At 43.0% G+C, this 22,056-nt stretch overlaps 1 protein-coding gene across 5 annotated transcripts in view; it reads right to left on the bottom strand.

Moving 5' to 3' along the window:
- Positions 1 to 10,829, bottom strand: part of CPSF6 (cleavage and polyadenylation specific factor 6) — a 43,273-nt gene extending 32,444 nt beyond the window's left edge. For all 5 annotated transcript variants that reach the window (XM_067564051.1, XM_067564050.1, XM_067564049.1 and 2 more), the window contains exon 1: positions 10,647 to 10,829. In XM_067564051.1, coding sequence (XP_067420152.1) covers positions 10,647 to 10,706 — 60 coding nt within the window. In that variant the 5' untranslated portion in view covers positions 10,707 to 10,829. The remainder of the gene's footprint in view (positions 1 to 10,646) is intronic.
- Between the last annotated feature and the right edge of the window lie 11,227 nt (positions 10,830 to 22,056).

A 22,056-nucleotide genomic window follows, 5' to 3' on the forward strand; every position in this document is an offset into this window, starting at 1 on the left:
TCTGAGTTTTGGTAATGCAGCTAGAAACGATGGTTGAGCTGTGAAGGGGATCTGAGCAGATGATGGAGGGAAGGCGAGAGAACGTTGAAGGGAAAACTCAAGACTCGCAGATGCAAGCTGAACTGGAGAACTGTGAGAGAAGACAGCTGGATGAGGAAAATGGCCAATGGAAGCCTGTGACTACGAGAAGCAGGTAGAGGAAGAAACCAGCTAGTAAAGGAAAAAGAGCTCAGGAACAGGTTTGCTGAGTTGTAAAATGAAGAAGGGGCATAGCAAACAATAATAGAAGGTGGAAGGGCAAGGACGAAGAGCACAGCTGCTGGAAGAGTCAATGGAGGTGTCCTCTGTCCTCCTGTGGCTCCGAACTCTGGATAACTCGCAGAAGATGGCAAAGATGAGAACAAAAACACAGGACTTGCATCCAGAAAGAACAGGAGGAGGAAAGCTGGAGAATCACACTAAGACCAGGAAGAGGGAAGTCTACATGACTGGGACTCCCTACTAAGAACAGACAGGCCTGTCACAAGAGCTGATCTAGAGAACACAAGGACATGCTGTCTGCTGGGAGCTAAGATATAGGATGTGGACCTAATGGGAGCAGGAAATAACTGACTGATTGTCCTTCACATGGGAACAAATCATACTGCTAGATACTCAATGGAAGACATCAAGGGAGGGTATATGCCAACCTGGGGAAGAAAGAAATAGAGGCTCAGGCAATCTTCAGTGGGACTCTACCTGTCTCTAGAGGAGGAGAGCAAAGGCAAGACAAAATCAATTACGATCACCAGATGGCTCAGACAGGGGTGCTATAAGGAGGGCTTTGGGATGTTTGACCACTGGGAAGCATTCGTGGACAGAAGACTGTTCTCAGGGAATGGACTTCACCTGAGTACAGAGGGCCATAGACTTCTAGGATAGAGGTTGGCACAACTGATTAATACTGAGCAGGAGGAAAATCAATTAAGAGGTTACAGCAATGGAGAAAGGAACAACAGAAGATAGGAGAATGGTTAAGAGGAAAGATAGTTCCAATATCAATGACATTAACAGTCAGGTAGGTGATACTGCCAGTAGAATGACTACATCTCATTAGGCAAGGGACCTAGGCAAAGCCAAGCAGAAACAACTAAAATGTCTATACACCAATGCAAGGAGCTTAGGTATCAAAATGGAGGAACTAGAACAACCGGTGAAACCAGTTACTATAGGAATAACAGAAATATGGTGGAATAGTAGTTATGACTGGAGTACAGGCACTGAAGAGTATATGCTGTTCAGGAAGACAGAAATAAAGGTAAAGGTAGTGGAGCAGCATTGTATACTAATGATGAGGCAGACGAAAGAAATTAGAAGTCATGGAATAGATAAAACAATCTGTTTGGGTCAAAATCACTTTGGGGAAGAAAGCTAACAGACACTCCACTGGGATAGTGCTTAGAGTCTACCACAGACGCCCAGAATCCAATTAGGATATAGACAGAGACCTCTAATATTTTTAATTAAATAAATACTACTGGGAATTGTGTGATTATGGGAAACTAATTTTCTAGACACAGACTGGAGGACAAGTGCTACTAATAATGGTGGGATCCAGATATATCTGGATGTGATAACTAACTGATTTCTTCACCAACCAATCACTGAATCAACAAGAGGTGATGTCATTTGAGATTTAGTATTAGTAAGTAGTGAGGACCTCATAGAAGAACTGGTTGTAGAGACTACCTTGTTTTGAGTGATCATGAGTTAATTCAGTTTAAACTAAACGGAAGGATAAACAAAAAAAAAGTCTGCAACAAGGGTTCTTGATATCAAAAAAGCAGCAAAGGGAAAGAATTTGTAGGGAAAGGCTGCAGACCAAACTGTTTATTAAGAGAACACAGAAAACCTATAAGAAATGGAAGATGAGATGGATCAGCAAGGAAGGCTTCTTCTTGGACGTCAAAAAGCATAGGGAAAAAATGAGAACTGCCAAAAGTCAAGCAGAGTTGGACCTTGCAAAGGAAATTAAAACCAATAGTTAAAGGATCTATAGCCATATAAATACAAAGAAAACAAGGAAAGAAGAAGTGTGACCACTAAGTGCTGAGAATGGGATGGAGATTAAAGATAATCTAGGCATGGGCCAACAGCTAAACAAATACTTCATCTCAGTATTTAACAAGGGTAATGAGGAGTTTAGGAGTAGTGGCAGGATGGCTAATGGAAATAAGGATTTGGAAGTAGAAATTACCACATCCGAGGTGGAAGTCAAACTCAAACAGTCTAATAGGACCAAATCAGGGGGCCCAGATCATCTTCATCCAAGAGTATTAAAGGAACTGGCACAAGAAATTGCAAACCTGATAACAAGGATTTTTAACGAATCCATATAGTCGAGGGTCATATCCTATGACTGGAAAATTGCTAATACAGTACCTATTTTAAAGAAAGTGGAAAAAAGTGATCAGGAAAACTAAAGGTCTGTTAGTTTGACTTCAATTGTATGCAAGGTTTTGGAACAAATTTTGAAAGAGAAAGTAGTTAAAGACATAGAGATAAAAGATCATTGAAAATAAAACAATACAGTCTTACAAAGGATAGATTGTGCCAGATCAACCTGATCTCTTTCTTTGAGAAGGTAACTAATTTTTTTAGACAAAGGAAATGTAGTACATCTAATCTATCTGGATGTCAGCAAGGCATTTGATACAGTTTCACATGGGAAATTATTAGTTAATTAGAGAAGAAGGGGATTAATATGAGAATTGAATGGTGGATAAGGAACTGGTTAAAGGAGAGACAACAACAGGTCATACTGAAAGGTGAACTGTCAGGCTGAAGGGAATTTACCAGTGATGTTCCTCAGAGATCCGTCTTAGGACCAATGTTATTAAACATTTTCATTAATAACAATGGCACAAGTAGTGGGCGTGTGCTAATAACATTTGCAGATAACACAAAGTTGGGAGTTATTGCCAATACAGAAAAGGAAAAGATAGTGGAGTAGCAACGTATTTTTCAATAAGCCATATTTGATTTACACAGCCTTTATGTTAGTATTACAGCAAATACCTTTATCTGCAAACCAAATTTAAATCCTTTTAAAGCGTATAGAATTATAAACAAAAAGACAGCTCTTATTTACCCCATTCATTTTCTCTATATCAGTTTCCACTGGGCTCTCTGGAGAAAGTCAGATAACCAATGTATCCAAATATTTGCAGCAGGGTGCTATGTAAAGCCATAGAGTGCTGACAGGTGATAGCCAACAGATTTCAGCAGAGATTAGAGTATTTTTTCTTTTAAAAAGTTCATGTTCCCAGGGACCACATAACTACAGGGGGCCTGGGACTTCTAAAATACCAGCTGGTCCAACACCTACTTCATAATACTACAGTAGTCTCTGGTATAATTAGCATAAATTGGCTACCCTGACTAATTACTTTCATTATCCAACTGCTGTATATATGTCAAAACTATTTCTTGTTTTCAAGTTTCTTTCCTAATTACTTTGGTAAAAGACTACAGTCATCAGTATATGTTCAGACACAAAACGCAAAGATACATATTCACAATGTAACTTTGTACATATGCCACCAGGTCTGCTGTAGTGAACTGCTGCATCCACCAACCTAGAAACTGCAGAATCCAGGTCACAGAGGAAATGAGGATACAAACTACTGAGGTTTTCTCCCCTTTCCTTTCCCCTGAGCAGTTCCTCCCATTTGAAATACTAAAGCACAAAAAGGCAACCTCACCCTTATGCTCTCCAACTTAAATGGAAATATTATATCCTCTATAAGGACCATAACTTCCTCTCTTAAAGATGAAACTCAGCTTTCCAGTTTAATTTCATAATTCAGTTTTTGAAAATTGTCAGCTGAATAAGAACAAGAATTATTTTCTGTTTAGTCTATTAAGCGTATTAATAAAGAAACTACCATGTGCCCACTGTAGTCATAGCATATAGCAAGGGCATTTTAAACTATGTTCACACCAATAGCGAAATTTACCAGATACAAATTTTTTTACAGTGCAAACCAATTTATTTAGTAAATATGCAATTCTGATTAGATTTTTTGTGCTAGATTGGTATTTGTCTCTCAACCACAGCAATCCTCCTTTTTATAGGTACTCTTCCTCCCATCTAGCTCAACACATTACAACAGCAAACTCCTCAAGAACACAGGTTTAGGATGTAAAAGAACTCTGAAAAGGGAATCACAGTGGTAGAAACAACATGAAGACATGCAATGAAGAATACGAGAAAGTATAAATGAGTGAGCACTTGTATATCCCAAAGCTGTCTTGAAGAAAAGTCTGAATTGAGAGCCCTAAAGGCAATGTGCTGGCATTCTCGTAAGTCCAGTTTACTGGAGAAGATTTTACCAGAAAGGTTATGATAACAGCACTGCCCAAGTATCCACAAAACTGAAAAAAGAAAGCACATGTACCACTCAAAAGAAATCCCCTTCACTCCCGAAAATATACCTGCAAGAAAGGGCAGCTCTGGCTCGCGGGAGGCACAGAGCCCTGCAGGGAGTAGCCACAGCTGGGCTCGGCTCTCCACAAGTCAAAGCAGCTGGGCAGTTTGGGCTTGGGAGCGGTGGGGAACCACAGAAGGGCTTGGTTCAGCTCCCCACCAGCGAGAGCTGCCCAGCTACAGCTCTGCGGCGGAGAAGCTGCTGCTAGGCAGCTCTCACTTGGCAGTGAGGAGCAGAGCCCAGCATAGCACAGCTCCCTCTCTCCCTCCCCTACATTTAACAGTTTAAACACTCTATTTTTAGAATGTTTAAATGGTTTTTTTTTTAAACTAATTTTTACATCCCTAGTTGCAACCCTGTGCAACAGGTGGCAAAGCCATTCACTCAAATATGGTTGGAGCTTATGTGTAGGTATACACCCAGGCCTGGCTCCTTGCAGGGGTATGCAGAGGGGAGGTCTTCATTTTTCCTGTATGTTTTATTACGGTACTTGAACTGACTGAACCAAAACTGCAACTTAAACTGTGGTTGCAACTTCTGAACAACATTACAAAAATCACAACTTTCTTAGAGCCTTTTTTAAGTGTAATGCATGCTTCTTGTGGATCACTTTTTATTTTTAATTTTGAGGCGAAGGCTAGGGTTTATAAGCCTCCTTTAAGAAATCTGTTTTGAAGAGAAACTTCAAGTGGATGGAGTCAGGCACAGAGGATGACACTTAAGAAGATGCATTGAGTTGAACAAAATGTCTAATGTATGCAATTTTGGCTGAAGGAAAGGAGAGGAGAGCAGAAAGACTGATGGGAGCTAGACCACAGCCTATCATGCTGATCAATGCTGTCTTCATTGTTTCCCTGCTCTCCCCCATGGTCGGTCTGTTTCCGTCTCCTGGCTTTTGTCTTGTATTTAGACTTAAAACTCTTTGGGTGGAAAGGGCTGTCTTTTTGCTCTGTTTGAACAGAGCCTGGCACTATGGTCCATGACTGGGGGCTCCTAGGCATGATAACAGAAATCATACTGAAAATATTTGGAAAAGCATTAGATCTAAGGGCAAGGAGTTTGAATATGATGCATATATAGCAAAAGTAAGCTAATACAGGGATTTGAGAGAAATTGGAAATCAATCAGCAGGTGGAACTGGAATAGAAGAGGGCAACGCTAGGGGAAAAGATATATTCTTAACTCCTGTTAGCTAACACATGGTAACTAATGAGGCAAACCCCTACTGAAAAAGGCAGTTTGCAGTTTTAATAAAAGGTAGCAGGGCAAGATAAACCCAAGCCTCCCGTAGTCTTTACCTCAACCTGCCAACTTGTGTGAACACTACCAACTGTCTTATCTTCACTAGGATTTTACTGCATGTTAATTATTATGTTAGTTAACACTAGTTAAGAATACACCTTTTTTCCTAGTGAAGACACATTCAAGGAGGCTATCTCAATCAAAGCATGATGAAAATCTGGACAAGGATTTTGGCCGTTGTAGTGTACATGTAGAACGGAAGCAGACTAGGTGGAAGAAGAAACCTGACAACCAGCACGGGGGAGAGGAGGCGCATGGGATCATGAAGCCATGGACAAGGGAAAGTGATGACAGCTCACCATAACAGAAGTCATAAAAGACCTGCTTTGAAATATCACTGATGCAAATGACAGCTATCTAATGAAATAACTTGGGTATAAGTAGAGTTGCCCTCTACTTAATGGATATGTAAACCCTTTCAAGATTTCTCAGTTCCCCATACTAAAGTAGTGGAGGTGGTTCCTTTAGCACTGGAGTGATCTAATTCCACAGCAGCAGCACAGCACTTTATACAACAGCAAGCTGTTCCCTTTGCAGCTGGTTCCTATGTAAAATGCTTGCTACAGAGGAGAACTGATTAATGCTAATCACTTTCACTCTACAACAGCTTTGCCAGTCATCATCCCGATCACTCCACTTGTATGCTGTATCCATTTCCCCCATCCTTTGACTTGTCTATTTAAACTGTATACTTTTTAGGTCAGAGACCATCTCATATAGGTTTCTACAGCACCTAGCACAATACGGTCTCAATTCCAATTAGGACAACGTAGGTACTACTGTAATAGTAGTAAGAATGATAATCAGACATGCTTTACATTTGGAAGAACTGAAATGGGAAAGCAAATACAATGGTGATCAGTATTCTCCTTGGCAGTTTTTCATTTTAAAATGTTATTGTTCTACTGCCACTGCTCACTTTTTAAGAAAAGCAATCTGAAAGGCAAAAAGTAAGCAAAAACATTTGAGGAAGTAAAGTGAGCATGGAGACAAAGAGTCAAAAGATGCAAACAAGAATGAATTAAAAGTTGTAATGAGATGAAAAAAGCCCCAAAAATTGGGACTAGAGAAAAATTACACATAGAGGACAATGAAAGGCATGGTATTCCGGAGCATGTTTATACTAAATAGTCAATATAAGATAGAATGACTAAACATTGTTGAGGAGAACCTTATTACCTTAAGTTCATCTGCTTACTAAATCTTCAACTTTCATAGGATTATCAGCTGGCTATGGGAGTTGTGTGCTGTGGGATGATCTTTTAAGCAGCTGTAAATTAGCAATCTGAACCCTACTTTATCTCTGGAATTTACTATAGGCTTATGAGCAATTGCAATTGTGCAGCAATGGCTTGTGTGCATTTTGGGAGCAAAGAGAAAAGCAGAGGTAGCCCAAATGTTGACAATGTTGCCCACATGGCAACTTGCCAGGAGCCTGACAGCCACATCTAATTAGTCATAGCAAAATGTTCCAGCATTATATCACATTAAAAAACCCTCAGCCTTGACAGAGAAGGTTTTTTGTTTTGTTAATTCTTTGCTGTTCATTTGGCAGAATCTGCTTGTACTAGTGTCTATTAGCGCACTGTTGACTCAATTAGATCCTAAGAAAGAAAGGTAGGATGCAATCAAGTATGTAGCCTTTTCCTAAAATAAGAGAGAAAATGTACTACCCAGGAAAACCAGGATACAATCAAACAGCATTCTGAATATTTGCTGCTTTATTGGGATCAGAAGCATAGTGGAAACTGCTTGATAAGTTTCATGACTTCTTTCCATGCATTCTTCACTAAAATGTTACATACAATGTCATGAAACTTCAAGTGATTTTCTAGAAAGATTTTGAAACACTTCCATAGCAGTTTTACTCCTGCTGATAAAGAGCATTTTACAGCAAGGAAGACAAAAATCTGCCAGAGAAAGAAAGATGACAGTCAAAACTAAGAACTGGTCTACCCTTAGAAGTATTGTTATTACAGCTATGAGGGGGGGGGAATGATTGATGATGATGATCACACTTCAACCAACATACCTATGCTGGCAAAAGCCCTACTGTTGAAGCAGTTACATTAACAAAAATGTCCCTCTGCTGTTATAGCTTATTTTCTTTGGGGAACTGGTATAAGCTGTCACAGCAAAAGAACTCTTGCTGGTATAAGCTGTGTCTTCATTAGGAAGGAATGCTAATATAGCTATACCCATACGGTATAGTGGCAAACCCTCTCTAGTGTAGACAAGGCCTAACAAAAGTGATATAGCAAACTGATATCTAATCAAGAAGCTTGAACAAAACAGTCGTTAGTGTCACTGTCTTTGTAGAGAATGTCCAGTACTGGGTAGACCTGGTTCATATTGACATGTTGCAAGAGGCAGCCATGTTTCCGACAGTGGCTTCAAGAAGTGAAGGGAGTATGTATCTACACCATATTACAGTGTTCCCACTTTGAGGGCTTATCTACACACAAACTTGCAATGGTTTAATTAAATTGACTTAGTTAAACAAGTGCAAATCCTGTGTGGACCCTTATTTTGGCATAAAAGTATTTCAGTTTAATTTAAACAAGTTCTCAACCAACCTAAACTACACTGAAGAAAGCACTCTTACTCCGGAACAGGAGAGCTTCCACATGAGTTTTAACTGATTTCTTTAAATAAGTTTAAATTCACACCTTGTTATATCTGTGCAACTTTCACATGTAGACAAGAACAAACCAGTTTTCTCCATTATCTGCTTACCTTATGATAGATATGTCAGTCATATAATATGTAGTCTCACAAAAATGACTAAGTTATTTTAAAGAAATCGCAGAAGTCTAAATATTTATCTAAACATTCTGTGATAATCAATCTTCTATTCCTTTTCTATCCACCACTCAAATAAAGCATAACTCCTTCCAAACACCATTATCTATTTTCCCCTCCTCACATCATCCCCTATCTCCTCTATTTCCCTCTCTGACATGCATCCATCTCCCCCTGCTAAAAGATATGCTTAAGTGCCTACTGCAGGGCATCAGTAGTTCTGCAGGTCTGGCAGTGTCTGCAGGAGGGAGGCTGCTTTATTTAATTTCTCATGCTCTGGGACAGAAACAATGCAATCTGGGGTATGATGACCTACGGCAACGCCAGAACCCATTTGATGTAAATACAGATGGTAGGTAGGTTACAGCAAACCTGATAAGAACATGACATGAATTTCAGTAAGGGCAAGTAGGCTTTTTGAGATAGATGAAAAAGAAGAAAAAGCAAGAACTGTAAGTCACCAGTTGAAAATCAACTGGCTGTAATTAAAAAAAAAGTAGATGTGTTCCTACAAATCTCCCCCATTAGGGCGCAAAAAGGGTTGTTAAAGTATATGCCCCCACTCTCACAGGTCTAGTACAACTCTCACCTTCGGGAGACTAGGGGCACAAATTTTGCTGAGTGCAAGTCTCTCCTGATATGTATTTATTAATTTTTATAGTCTGCAAGTACATTTTTAACAGTCTCCTTCCCTCTGAAGGATAAATTTTAGTCTCTCCCACTAGGAGACCTTGGAAAGAGCAAGAGATTGTGCTTGCTTTATGGTTTCTTTATCTGTTTGTGGACTGAGGATTTTCATGTATATGTTACAATGTCTCTTCCCCTTTTAGATGCTGATGGGAATCATGTGTTTACAGACTTTTGAGGGATAGGAAGATTTCCAATACGGAAACGTGAGAAAATTTGCTGCGTGTTACAGTCTCTCCGTGGAAGGATTGTTGCTCTGTCTGTCTCTCCCTCTCTGGGGACATGGAGATGGGAGTTATGTGCGTATTAGTGTCTCTCTCAAATTATGAGTTGGTGAGGGTGTAGCTGTCAATTACAGCCTCTCTATTGAGATGGAGAGGCATTGCTCTGTGTGTGTTACAGTTGCTCTCTCTACAGGGATTGCTGCAATGTGTATGTGTTACAGTTGCTCTCTCTCTATGGGGATACAGAAGGCATTGCTCTGTGTGTGTGTTCCACTCACATTCTCTCTTTAGGGATATGCAGCAATTGCTGTGTGCGTGTTAAAGTCTTACAGGAGCGGGATATGGAAATGTGGGGTTGTGCTGTGTGTTGTAGTCTCTTGGGGGTACAGACTGGGGCATTGTTGCTGTGTGTTACATTCTCGAGGGATACGGAGATGGGGGGGTTGTAGCTAGGTGTGTAATATAGTCTCTCAGAGGGTATGGAGATGGGCAGAGTTGCTGGGTGCATAATACAGTCACTCAGGAGGCAGAGGGAATACCGAGATGGTGGAGTGTTGCTGGGTATGTTACTCTCTATGGGTAGAGCCCTGTAGCAGGGCTGGGATTCCACAAGACCCATTGCTATAAAGTGGGCGTCCCATGCGGGGCTCTATCTCAGGGGTGATATGGAAATGGGGACTGTTGCTGGGTGTATTACAGTCTTTTGGGGGAAATACAGACATGGGGGTTGTTGGTGGGTATGTTACAGTCTCTCGGGGAGGATGCGGAGAGAGGGGGTTGTTGGTGGGTGTGTCAATGTCTTTCCCCTGCACACACCCGCACGAGACGGAGGGAGGCGGCGCCATAAGGGAGCTGGTAGGGCTGGCCCTGCGGGGCAGCAAACGGGCTGTGGGGCCCGATCCAGGCGGCTCTCGCTCTCCGGGCTGAGGCCCCTTATCCCCTTGGGAGCTAGCGGCACGCGACTTCCCCTGGCCCCCTCCCGCCTGGCCGCGGCCAGTCCCTGCTGCTGGGCTCCGCGCATGCGGCCTGCGCTAGCGGCCTAGCGCTCCGCGGGAAACCCACGGCCCGGGCGCCTACGCCAACAATGGCGGCGACAGCGCCGCCTCCTCCCCGCCGCGCGGCCCTGCAAGGCGGCGCAGGGGCCGCTCCCGCCCGCGCGTACCTGGTTGAACTCCTCGCCCACATCGGCGTAGATGTCTATGTGGTCCACGCCGTCCGCCATGATCCCGCCCGCTCCTCGGGCCGCCGCCGCCGCCCGGGTCTCTAGCTAGAGAGGAGCCGCCAGCCGCCGCCGCCGGGGGGGAGGAGGGGAGCTAGCGTCACTTCCGGGAGGAGAGCCGGAACTTCCGGCTAGTGCCGCAGCTACTGCGGCTGCCGGCGCCACAGCGCGAAGGATGCGCCTGAGCCCGCCTCCCCGGCGGCGAGCGGGTGGGGGAGGGGGTGTCACACACAGGCCTGCCTGACTCCTCCCCAGCCCCCGGCTTCAGCCCAGCCCTCCTCCAGCCTCCCGGCAGGGGACTAAGTCTGTCACCCCTGCAGCCGCGGGGCGGAGATGCGTCCGCTCTCTGGCCAGGCTCGCCCCTCTTGCTGGGGGGAGGGGAGGGATTGGTGTGATTTACCTTATAACTCTAGAGTCTGGATGTCTGTATCGTGTCGCGGCGCTCGCAGGCCCTCGCCTAGAGTCCCTTTGGGGCGGGGGCTGCCCATACGCCAACTCAGGGACAGAGCCTGCCCCCAAAGGGCTTTGAGTCTAAGGTCCTCATCCTGCAACTGGTTGTGGGCAGGCAGGACCTCGTCCCTGGCTGCAAGTTGCATTAGGGTCGGCCTCTGTGGATTCAGTTGCAATAATGGGGCCTACATTCAAACACGAGTGGGGGGAGTACGCAAGAGAATGAAACCCAATGCACCACATGTGATGGATGTTAGTCTGGTTGCTTAGTGTGTTACTGGAAGGTGCTCAGATAACATGGTGATGCAGCTGGTACAAGAAGCTTCATAGAATCATAGAGTTGGAAGGGACCTCAGGAGGTCATCTAGTCCAACCTCCTGCTCAAAGCAGGACTAACCTCAGCTAAATAATCCGAGGGACGGTTTTGTCAAGACACAGCTTAAAAACCTCTAAAGACGGAGATTCCACCACCTTGCTAAGTAACCCATTCCAGTGTTTCACCACTCTCCTACTGAAAAACTTTTTCCTAATATCCAACCTAGACTTCCCCCACTGCAATTTGAGACTGTTGCTCCTTGTTCTGTCATCTGCCACCACTGAGAACAGCCTAGCTCTATCCTCCCTGGAACCCCCTTTCAGGTAGTTAAAGGCTGCTATCAAATCCCCCCTCATTCTTCTCTTCTGCAGACTAAACAAGCCTAGTTCCCGCAGCCTCTCCTCATAAGTCTTGTGCTCCAGCCCCCTAATAATTTTTGTTGCCCTCTGCTGGACTCTCTCCAACTTGTCCACATCCTTTTTGTAGTGGGGGGCCCAAAACTGGACACAATACTCCAATGCGGCCTCACCAATGTCGAATAGAGGGGAATAATCACTTCCCGCGATCTGCTGGCAATGCTCCTACTAATGCAGCCCAATATGCTATTAGCCTTCTTGGCAAGCAGAGCACACTGCTGACTCATATCCAGCTTCTTATCCATTGTTACCCCTAGATCCTTTTCTGCAGAACTGTTGCCTAGCTCATCGGTCCCCAGTCTGTTGCTGTATATGGGATTCTTCCATCCACTTGTCCTTGTTGAACCTCATCAGATTTCTTTTGGCCCAATCCTCCAGTTTGTTTAGGTCCTTCTGTATCCCATCCCTACCTTCCATGGTATCTACCACTCCCCCTAGCTTAGTGTCATCTGCAAACTTGCTGAGGGTGCAATCTACCCCATCCTCCAGATCATTAATGAAGATGTTGAACAAAACCGGCCCCAGCACCGACCCCTGGGGGCACTCCGCTTATGACCGGCTGCCAGCTAGACAGGGAGCCATTGATCACTACTCGTTGAGCCCTATGCTCTAGCCAGTTCTCTATCCATTTTATAGTCCATTCATCCAACCCATACTTCTTTAACTTGCTGATAAGAATACTGTGAGAGACCGTATCAAAAGCTTTGCTAAAGTCAAGGTATATCACGTCCACTGCTTTCCCCACATCCACAGAGCCAATCACCTCTTCATAGAAGGCAATCAGGTCGGTCAGGCATGACTTTCCCTTGGTGAATCCATGTTGACTATTCTTGATCACCTTCCTCTCTTCCAAGTGCCTTAAAATGGATTCCTTGAGGACCTGCTGCATGATTTTTCCAGGGATTGAGGTGAGGCTGACCGGTCTGTAGTTCCCTGGATCCTCTTTCCTTCCTTTCTTAAAGATGGGCACTATGTTTGCTTTTTTCCTGTCATCAGGGACCTTCCCCAGTTGCCATGAGCTTTCAAAGGTAATAGCCAATGGCTCTACAATCACATCAGCCAACTCCCTCAGCACCCTCGAATGCATTGCATCTGGCCCCATGGACTTGTGTATGTCCAATCTTTCTAAATAGTCTTGGACCTGTTCCTTCAGCACTGCGGGATGTTCACCTCCTTCCCATTCTGTGCCGCCCAGTGCAGTAGTCCGGGAGCTGAGCTTGTCTGTGAAAACAGAGGCAAAAAAGGCATTGAATACCTCAGCTTTCTCCACATGCTCTGTCACTAGGTTGCCTCCCCCATTCTATAAAGGGCCCACACTTTCCCTAATCTTCCTCTTGTTGGTAACATAACTGTAGAAACCCTTCTTGTTCCCCTTCACGTCCCTTGCTAACTGCAACTCCAATTGTGCTTTGGCCTTCCTGATTTCATTCCTGCATGTTCGAGCAGCATCTTTATAATCCTCCCTATTCATCTGACCAAGCTTCCACTTCTTGTAAGATGCTTTTCTGTGTTTAAGCTCACCAAAAACTTCTTTGTTAAGCCAAGCTGGGTGCCTACCATATTTGCTATTCTTTCTGCACATCGGGATGGGTTGTTCCTGTGCCCTCAATAAGGTTTCTTTAAAATACAGCCAGCTCTCTTGGATTCCTTTCCCCCTCATATTAGCCTCCCAGGGGATCCTGCCCATCACCTCCCTGAGGAAGTCAAAGTCTGCTTTTCTGAAGTCCATGGTCCGTATCCTGCTGTTCTCCTTTCTTCCTTTTGTCAGGATCCTGAACTTGACCATCTCATGGTCACTGCTGCCTAGGTTGCCACCCACTTCTACTTCCACTACCAAATCTTCCCTGTTTGTGAGCAGCAGGACGAGAGAAGCATGGCCCCTAGTTGGTTGCTCCAGCACTTGCACCAGGAAGTTGTCTGCAACACTCTCCAAAAACTTCCTGGATTGTTTGTGCTCTGCTGTATTGCTCTTCCAGCAGATGTCAGGATGATTGAAGTCCACCATGAGAATCAGGTCCTGTGAACTGAAAAAAGCCTCACCTACCTCGTCCTCCTGGTCTGTAACAGACACTCACCATGATATCACCTTATTGTTCTTGCTTATAAGCTTAACCCAGAGACTCTCAACTGGCTTATCTCCAGTTTCATACTGGAGCTCAGAGCAATCATAGACAGACTAGAATTGCCAGCAATCAGCATTCAAAAATCATAAGAATGGCTGTCCTGCATCAGACCAATGGTTCATCTAGCCCAGTAGCTTGGCTTCTGAAGGTGCCCAGTGCCAGATGCTTCAGAGGAATGCAAAGAATAGGGCAATTTTGAGAGATGTATCACAGGTCATCCAGTCCCAGCTTCTGGCAGTTGGAAATGAGGGACACCTGGAGCATGGGGTTTGCCTCCCTGACTGTCTTGGCTAACAGCCATTGATGGACCTATCCTCTATGAACTTAACTAATTTTTTTTTAACCCAGTTACACTTTTGATCTTTCCCTAGCAATGAGTTCCACAGGTTGACGGTGTGTTATGTGAAATGCTTCCTTTTGTTTGTTTTAAATCTTCTGCCTATTAATTTACATGGGTGACCCCTTAGTTCTTGTGTTATGTGAAGGGATAAATAACATTTCCCTATTCTCTTTCTCCATACCATTCCCACTTAGTGGTCTGTTTTCTAAGCTGAACAGTCCCAGTGTCCTTGTATGGAAGCTGTTCCATATCCCTCATCATTTTTGTTGCCCTTCTCTGTACCTTTTCCAATTCTAACATTTTATATGTCAGATGCAAAAAATCATGAGTATGTCTCAAAAAACATAAGATTTTTTAAAAAATACATTTTGACCCAGATTCTTAAAGGCATTTAAGTGCCTAAACCCAGTGATTTCAGTGGAAATTAGGTGCTTACATACCTCTGAGGATCTGGGCCTTTGTATTCTTCCTGTCTTCTGATTTTTAGGGTTTAGGCTTTAGGGTTCATGATGTTGCCAGTTCTCGTGATTTTTTTATCAGTCTTGCTTAATTAAAGCCCTAAGTTCCTGGAGACAAGTGTGATTATCTAAGACTCTCTACTTTCATTTTAAAAAGTAAGTTTCTAGCCTTTGTGATTACAAAAAAAAGCATGAAAGTATAAGTGAACCAAAAGGACTCAAAAAGCAGAATGCAAATAAAACGGACACAATTTATTATTACAGTAAAAAAATAAATTCATGATTTTTAAGTCAATATCATGATTTGGGGGAGGGGGAGCAGACTCATGATTTTTGGATGTTTCTGAATGACATATTAAATTCAAATTTTCAAGACTTGCTCTGCAACCCTGAGAACTTAAAATTATTTTTTTTTAAATTAAAGCTTAGAGTCACACGTAACAAGAAGTGTCCAGGAGCTAGCCCTTTAAGAAAAACATTAAATGTTATGAGACAATAAAACGACAACAACAAAAAACCAAAGGGGACTGGGGCAAGGAAGAAGAGGCTAATAGTGATTAAAGTAGGACGTTACCAAAGAAATTATGCAGAATTTACTGATTTGAAGTTATTAATACATGTTGATAATGGAAATAAATAAATAACGGTAAACCTCTGTGGTGCTCTGCCTAGTCATTATCATAGGCCTTCCTTATCCTAGCCTTCCCTGGGAGAATGGAAGTTGGCCACCGTCCAGTTGCCTCCCTGTTGGGCAAGAGGCAGGATCACCTCCTGTGGGATTCACTCTGAGGCAATGTGTTTCATAGGTTCTGTCTTCTCTTAGGAGGGAGGATTTCACAGTGTTCTGTTTAGACATTTATAGTCATACAGTGTTTCTCACTCATTCACATTGTGGTAGCTCAGCTGCAACCCCTGAGAAGAAGGGCACAAATTTTGCCCAACAGATAATAGGTTCAAGTGCACAGTGCATTGTGTGGAAAAGGCACAAAGAAGCCTGCAATACTCCATCTAGATCCAGCCTGCCTCCATACTATAATTAGTATAGTTTTCTGCTATGACAGGTTCAAAGTTAATACCACAAAGTAAAGAATTCTCCATTCAAATCAGGATGGAACTTCACATACCAAGAACTGTCATTTTTGCCCAAAGTGCCTTCATGTTAAAGAGAACATTTATAGCAAAAAATACAGACTGTGAAGTAGTATGGGTGGAAAGACCACAATGCCACATAACTCTATCGAACAGCATCACCTTTATATACATAGAAAGACTCATATCACTGTTACTCTATAGACTATCTTAACTTGGCCTCCTTAGTAGCTTCACCTTGGCTTCCTCTATTTTGGTGATGTGTGTTACACACTGCCCACTATTGCCAAAAAAGTCAGGATGGCCGGGACAGGGCTTAAAAAGGGGACTGTCCTGGCCAAAACGGGACATATGGTCACCCTACCCTTATTGGAGCTCCAAAATACAAACCCCTCATAACAAGCTAGAGAGCACCCCAAACTACATAACCATACAGTTTGAAGTGATGTTAAGTGGCTGTGCCCTGCTTCAGATGGCCAGTCTTCCATGGATCGCTGACAGTTACTGGTAACAGTCTTTATGTGTCCTTTAGGTCAGATCACATCTCCCTCTGGTCTCCTCTCAGGTCTCTGTCTCTTCCTGGTTTTGCTTCTGCATGCACTGTCTCTCTCTGTGCAGTCTCTACACTCCTCACACCTCCTCTGTTGTCTGTGTCTCTGGCACTCTCTTTACGTACTCTGCTGACAGGCTTGCTTGACAGTTGTTTTGCTTACTTTTGCTAACATTTTCCTCTCAGAGTTCAGCAGAGCGCATACCACATCACAACATTGTACCCAGTCTCATGAACAACAACTGCTTCATCACTGCTTTCCCCTGCCAATTTCTTCCTACCAATTTTAGTGCTATGTGACCAGACAGCCTTCAGCTAATGCTAGAATACTGCCTTAGTGATGTATTTTCCTAATACAAGATGGAGGCAAGAAAATAAAATGGAATCATTCAAGATCTCCTGTATCACTCCCATTCTTCTCAACCCCATAGAAGACTCTCCAAAGAAATCCATTTCAACAAGTGGGGAGAGGGTGAGTAGGGATGTGTTGTTCCACATGACATATTCCTTTTTCCACCCAGGGCAAACGAGCAAATGACTGCTGAAAACTAAACAGTAACTTGCATGGGTTTCTCTTCTGCACACTGTAGAATATCCCCATGGAGGAGTTTTAAGTGCAGCAACAGTCAGAGGAGCCCCTGGTAGCACAGCTCCTTGGAAACAGGAAGGCTGGCCACGGGGTATAAGCCAGAGGCCTCAATGTGGAAGCTCCTTGCCTCTCACAGATCCACAGGGATCCATTGATTTGTGGATTGAATCACAGGTCTGTTCTGCTAGGGGTGGGGCAAATCTGAATATAATCCTCATTTTCAATATAAAGACACAGCACAAGGGGTTCTCAGAGCCTCCTTAAGCAGCCCTTATTATCCCCCAGGCCAAAGCAAAGGAGATCTCCCTCTCTCCCTCATCAAAGAGTCCTTTCAGGGCTTTCCAATGGCTATCATGGAGGCTGTCAGTCAGAAGGCTCCTGAAGGGAACAGAATGCTTTTCCCCTTCATGCTTATTTATTTTCCCATTCTTCTACTCAAATACTTTTAAAAGTACTACTTGATTTGAGTGAGGGTAACAGAATTGGGCCCTCAGTAGCTCAGTTTCAGGGCTCCTCCTTACCATCAAGTGGATGGACTCCTGTCTCACTGTGGAGGTAAATCCCATTCAGGATCATTTGATGCTAAAAGTGTGACATTTTCATTATTGTACCAGCCAGGAAAACCTCCTCACTATTTGCATTTACACAATAATATTTCCATTTGTGATGCTGACTGGATTAGGGGAACCCTTGAGGTGTATTCAGGAGTTCTGATTACTCCCTTCTACACTGGGGGTGTCAGTTTATGGGTTTTTGCTCTGTCATGTTGCATCTGCATTTGGTGTGATCCTTAATTACCCACATTGTTGCAAGCCTGATCAGATTTTGTTCTTTGAAATGGGCTGACTCCAAAGTTATCAGGGTGGGCTCCTCTTTGGCCAGTTGAGTGGTGAAAGTTATTATCTTTGCTCCTTTCTTCCTCCCTCAAACGTTTTAGTGAGGCTGGGGTTTTCTTCATCTGTTTTGACATCCCTTACTCAGACCAATTGTTCAACCACTTTCCCTGTCTACACCCACCTCAATTGCTCAGCCATTCACACTTCAATAATGCAGTGCCAACTCCTAGCTGAAGAATTCACACATTATTTTTAAAGCAAACATTATTTCATTTTTGCCAGTGTCTTTCACAATTAGGTAGGTATATTACATTTCAGTGTGGCTTCTTATACTTAAAATAGGGTTTTTACAAATATATTGAAATATATATATAGTGGGTACAATTAACAGATAAAATGGTCAGTGGAGTGGTTTTACAAACAATCTTAAAACAAATAGAATTATAGAAAGTAAAGACAGACTTGAATTATTATGCAGTAAATGGATATTTTAAAAAGGCTGACGTGAACATTTAAAAGGGTAGAACAATAAGAGTCAGTTGAGGTTTTAACTTTTGATTAAAGTTACAATGTGTCAGGCTGAAGTGCCTCTTGGTAGGAAGGGGGGGCGGTGTTTGTGGCTCTGTTCTTTCATGTATTTCATGAAAACAGGATTGGGCCAACACTTTGGGGTCAGGAGAAACCTTTTTGGTAAAGAGCACAGAGTTTTAAATAACTGATCTCTTTACTGGAGCTAGTGGCTGATTGGGAGCCGGATACTGAAATGCAGTAAAGGGGACTGTGTATATTTTTATTTTGGCTTCTTGACAACCAGTGTGGGGAATCAGAAGCACAGTTTGTGGGTGGTTGGGAAGTCCGACTTCAGTGTCACCCACCAGTGTTGGGAGAATCTGCTCTCCTTTTGCAGCCTGCCCTGACCTTGGCATTTTCAGGTGGCTACCCTAGGCACGGACAGGTCACACCATTGTTATCTAGACTGGAGACCTATATTCCTCTCTGTTCCACTTGGAAACAACTTTCTAAGATATGTTACCCAAATTCATTCAATACTGAATAGGCTGCCTTGGAAAAGCACTTGTATCCCCATTTCTGTAACCTTGTGACTTTCTCCATTCAGATGTGTTAGTGTTTTTCCAGTTCAAACACACCTTTGATCTTTCCTGCACCCTGATCATACTAAAGTGGTGAATGAAGTCTTCATTTCCATATGCATGGCTCTTTCTCTCCCTTTTTAAGCCTTCATCTGTACTGACAAAAGTGGGAGCCCTTTAAGCTATGTTTATGCTGGGGTTTGAAACAGGATAAGCTGCACTGGTGCAAGTCACAGTTTTAAACCAATGAAGCACATCGAAAGGAAGTGCTTACACTGCTGCAGCTCTGCCAAGGTACCTACACTAGTGGCTAAAATCCACAATCTCAACAAGCCTATCATCAATCAGTGCTACCAATGGTAGCAAAAGCAGAAGCGACAGGGTAGACCACCACCAATTCCTGCCTACAACAGTTGTTACACTAATGTTGAGAAACAGGTACTATTTTCCGAGGGTAGGCAAGGTCTTAATTAAATACGTTTCTTAATCATTCCATTTTAACAGTAAGTGCTATTCTGTATCAATAATTTCAAAAGATATGAAGTATCATATCTGGACAGATAGAGTCTCATCACATTTGTTTTCATGGAAACAGATTGATGGTGTAGACTTTAACTTACTGAAGTTTTGAATGTGTTTTGTGTAGTGAATATGTATCAGGCAGACTAATTAAGATAGCCGACATCATATTGTTCTGACTGATATGATATTAAATTCTTAAGAAATCTTCCCAGTCTGAGACACAATGGTCTCATCCCATAGTCTATTAGTTGACCTCTCCCAGTGAACTATAAAATAGTGGAGTTCTTTCAGCTTTATTTTACTGCCCAGTAAAATGAACAGAGGAATTATTTACAATATGAGAGTAAAATGAGAGGATTATGCAATACAATTCAGTGAGATGAGTGGGGAAGAGATAATTAACCAACTATAAACCTCCAGTATCTTTGCAATCCAAGTGTGTACAGCAAGGTAATCAGTAAAAGCAATAGAACATATTGATCAGGTAACTGCGTATCAGGGCAACCCAGATGCATCAGAATGCAATACAAGTCACTATTGTCCTTGTGTGCTGAATGTAATGGTCATTGATGCAACCAAGGGCATTTCAACTTGTGTATGTTCTTGTTTTGACCTATAAGCACAAGTAAAGGATTGCAGGAAGACATGAAATACTAACTGAATTTAGAGAGAGGGTGCTCTAGCTATAGGTGAACTAGGCAGCTGCCAAGGGAAGATTTCTGGGCAGCTGCCTAGGCCAGCAGATTTGGCGTGGCTGCCCATTCATCATGACAGAAGGGCAACTGGGAAAAATTTGGTGGTATTGCGACCCTGTGCACCAGATTGCAATGCCAAATTTACTCAAATTTGTCCTGGCCACCCCTCTGTTCTGAAGGAGAGATGCCTGGGCTAAATCTGCCACCATAGATCTCTGAGGAGAAGGTGGAGGGCTACACATTGAAGTTTTGCCTAGGGAGGTAGATTGTCTTGAGCAGCCTCTAAATATAGGCTGAGCAAAGTGACTGATATTGAGTTATTTATAGAAATAATGAACTTCTGGGTGCTGCTAGTTTCTTTATATTTAGTACAAACAAAGACTGATATATCTTTCATACAACAATACCCAGTCTCTGGAGAATAATTTTAGTGCATATTACTTTAATAATTGCATGTGATGGCAGCCTCAGAGAACATCTATATATATTATAGAGTCTCCTGAATATATCTGCTTCTGAGCTACAAGGAAGATAAACTAAATGATTGTATCCCAAGTGAACTCTGTGGCCCCATTCTTGCAATGCTGGAACTCAGTTACAGTAGCAGTACCCACACTGCTAGCACATTTTCCCTGTTCCAGGGCATTTTTCTTAGACCCCTGCTGGCCACACTGCCATACATTACCATCCCGGAGTTTGTGAGACACTCTGTAATATAAACAGATGTACCCTTCAAGATACCTCCCTCCTCCCCAATATATTTTTGAGGTTATATTTTTTTAAAAAACAAGATACATTAGTTTTCTTTTGTCCTTTATGTAAATAAATTAGCAACGTCCTAAAGAACAACCAAAGTTTTCAGTCCATTGGGCCTGATTTTTCAAAGGGACGATCATCCGTAACTCCCATTGAGTTCAGCTAGAGTAGAGAGATACTCAGCACCTCTGAAAATCAGGCTCCATTGATTCTATTAATAACTCAGGGAGAGCCTCTCAGAGGTATAGCCCAGAACTTGGAGCCCAGACAGAGTGGGGCTTATGGTGGCTAGGTCACCTTTGTACTCTCTTGTTCCTGGGCTGCTCTGGAAGCAGGAGAGGCCCGTAGTATATCTTAGCCTGGAGGCCTGTGTAAGTTACAGCAGCCTCTTGGGTGTTCTGTGGGCTACTGAGATGCTCAGAATCTCCACAGCACTGAGTGCCAAGGCCCCACTCAGAGTCACACCCCTCAGTCCCTACTCTGACATGCTTTCCATGCCAGAGTTTGCAAGGGGGTCCTTAGAGGGCAGCCTTACTGATGTCTCCACAATGCCTATGCCAGGGGAATCCTCCCCCCGCTGGAACCAGGGCTCTGAGGGCCCCTTTACGCTGCTTTACTTTTAAAAAGTAAAAGGTAAGTGGGGGGTGAGGACTTCCCCCTCAGTCTGTCTCTCCTATCACACTCAGAACATGGTTAGTCAGTGTCCCAAATCTGCTTTTTCCTCTTTTACTTGTGCTTGTGATAGAGGGGCAAGACAGGAGGATATGAGTGTTGAAATGTCCTTGTTTGCACCACTGATTCAGCATATGGGGACAAAACTACCTTGTAGCACAGTCTCTGTCTAGCACCACTTTTCTAGCACAGTTCTAACAGGCCCTGCCCACACTGAAGAGAAATTATAGTAAGTTCTCTCAACAAGAATGTTTAAACAGTTGTTGCTAATCCAGTTCCAACCATTCTGTGAACACAGCCTGGATAAGATGTCCTATGTAATACTATACCAATGGGCTCCATGTATGTTACCGTCACAGAAGGCACCATAGACATTGCCATTTATTTAAAAAAACTGAAATATAAAATAATTAGAGCAATAACAAACAAAATAAAGTTATTTTATTAACA

This window comes from Emydura macquarii, unplaced genomic scaffold, assembly GCF_026122565.2.
Source record: "Emydura macquarii macquarii isolate MOO-44397 ecotype Brisbane River unplaced genomic scaffold, CSIRO-AGI_Emac_v2 contig_2636, whole genome shotgun sequence".
Lineage (NCBI taxonomy): Eukaryota > Metazoa > Chordata > Testudines > Chelidae > Emydura > Emydura macquarii.